Below are 937 nucleotides of genomic sequence, written 5' to 3' on the forward strand. Positions count from 1 at the left end.
TCCGGGGGTCCTGCCAGCGAGTCCATCCCCGCCAGCCTGGGACCGTGCGGGCCACGCTGGGGCCCAGAGGGTCAGGCCCGCCCGCCACCAGGCGTGTTCTCGCCCCCGGGGCGCACGGACGCGGGCACCGGGGCCCAGGGCGGGGCAGTGCTCACGCGATGCGCGACCCCGAGGTCCCCCTCGAGCCGCGGGTCCGGCCCCAGGCGGCCAGCCCCGGGCACAAGTGGGTCCCTGCGCCGGACGGGAGCGCGCGGTCTCCGGGAGACAGTCGCCTGGAAATGAGGCCGCGCGGGCGGAGCCATCGGAGCGGAGGAGGGCAGGGCCCAGCTCGGCAGGCAGGCGGCTGCGCGCGGAGCGGCGCGGCTCGGGCCGTCAGCCCCGCGACTGCACGGCGGGGGCTGGTCCACGGCGGGTCCGCGCCGCCGCGCCCGCCGCCAGAGGGAGCCCCATCCACGCGCTCCAGCCCGGCCCCCCGAAACTCCCCACAGACGCACCCCTCCCTGCGCGCCCCGCCCCCCGCATGTGTCCGGAGAATGTTTACCGCCGCGGCCGCCGAGACCAGCGGGGAACCTGCGAGGGCAGAGACCCGCTCCCCACCCAGGCCCGCGTCGGGGGGGGGGGGGCGGTCAGAGCCCTAGATGCCGCCCCCCATCCCCTCTGCAAACGCGGAAGCTGTGGCCCGTGCGTAGCTCCCCAAACCCGCCGGCCAGCCCTGCTGGCCAGACAGCTACTGCCAGCCGAGGGGGGCTGATGGAGCGGACCCCTTCCCGGGGGGCACTCTGTCTTAGCTTCCACCCTGCCCTCACCCCCCAGGATTGGGCAATAGGGGGCCTGGGGGGCTCTGGCTAGTTCCGCCCTCTCGCCTGTGCCCTGATGCCAGGGACCACGGGGGTCTCCTGAACCCCCAAACCCAGCCTCTCCCCAACCCCACAGGCCC

General features: G+C 76.0%; 1 protein-coding gene across 1 annotated transcript in view; it reads right to left on the minus strand.

The window, feature by feature from the left end:
- Window positions 1-26, minus strand: part of LOC104990928 (septin-5-like) — a 4,152-nt gene extending 4,126 nt beyond the window's left edge. The window contains exon 1 of the mRNA XM_010843256.1: window positions 15-26. Within this exon, the coding sequence (XP_010841558.1) occupies window positions 15-26 (12 nt within the window). The remainder of the gene's footprint in view (window positions 1-14) is intronic.
- Between the last annotated feature and the right edge of the window lie 911 nt (window positions 27-937).

This window comes from Bison bison, unplaced genomic scaffold, assembly GCF_000754665.1.
Source record: "Bison bison bison isolate TAMUID 2011002044 unplaced genomic scaffold, Bison_UMD1.0 scf7180017847420, whole genome shotgun sequence".
NCBI lineage: Eukaryota > Metazoa > Chordata > Mammalia > Artiodactyla > Bovidae > Bison > Bison bison.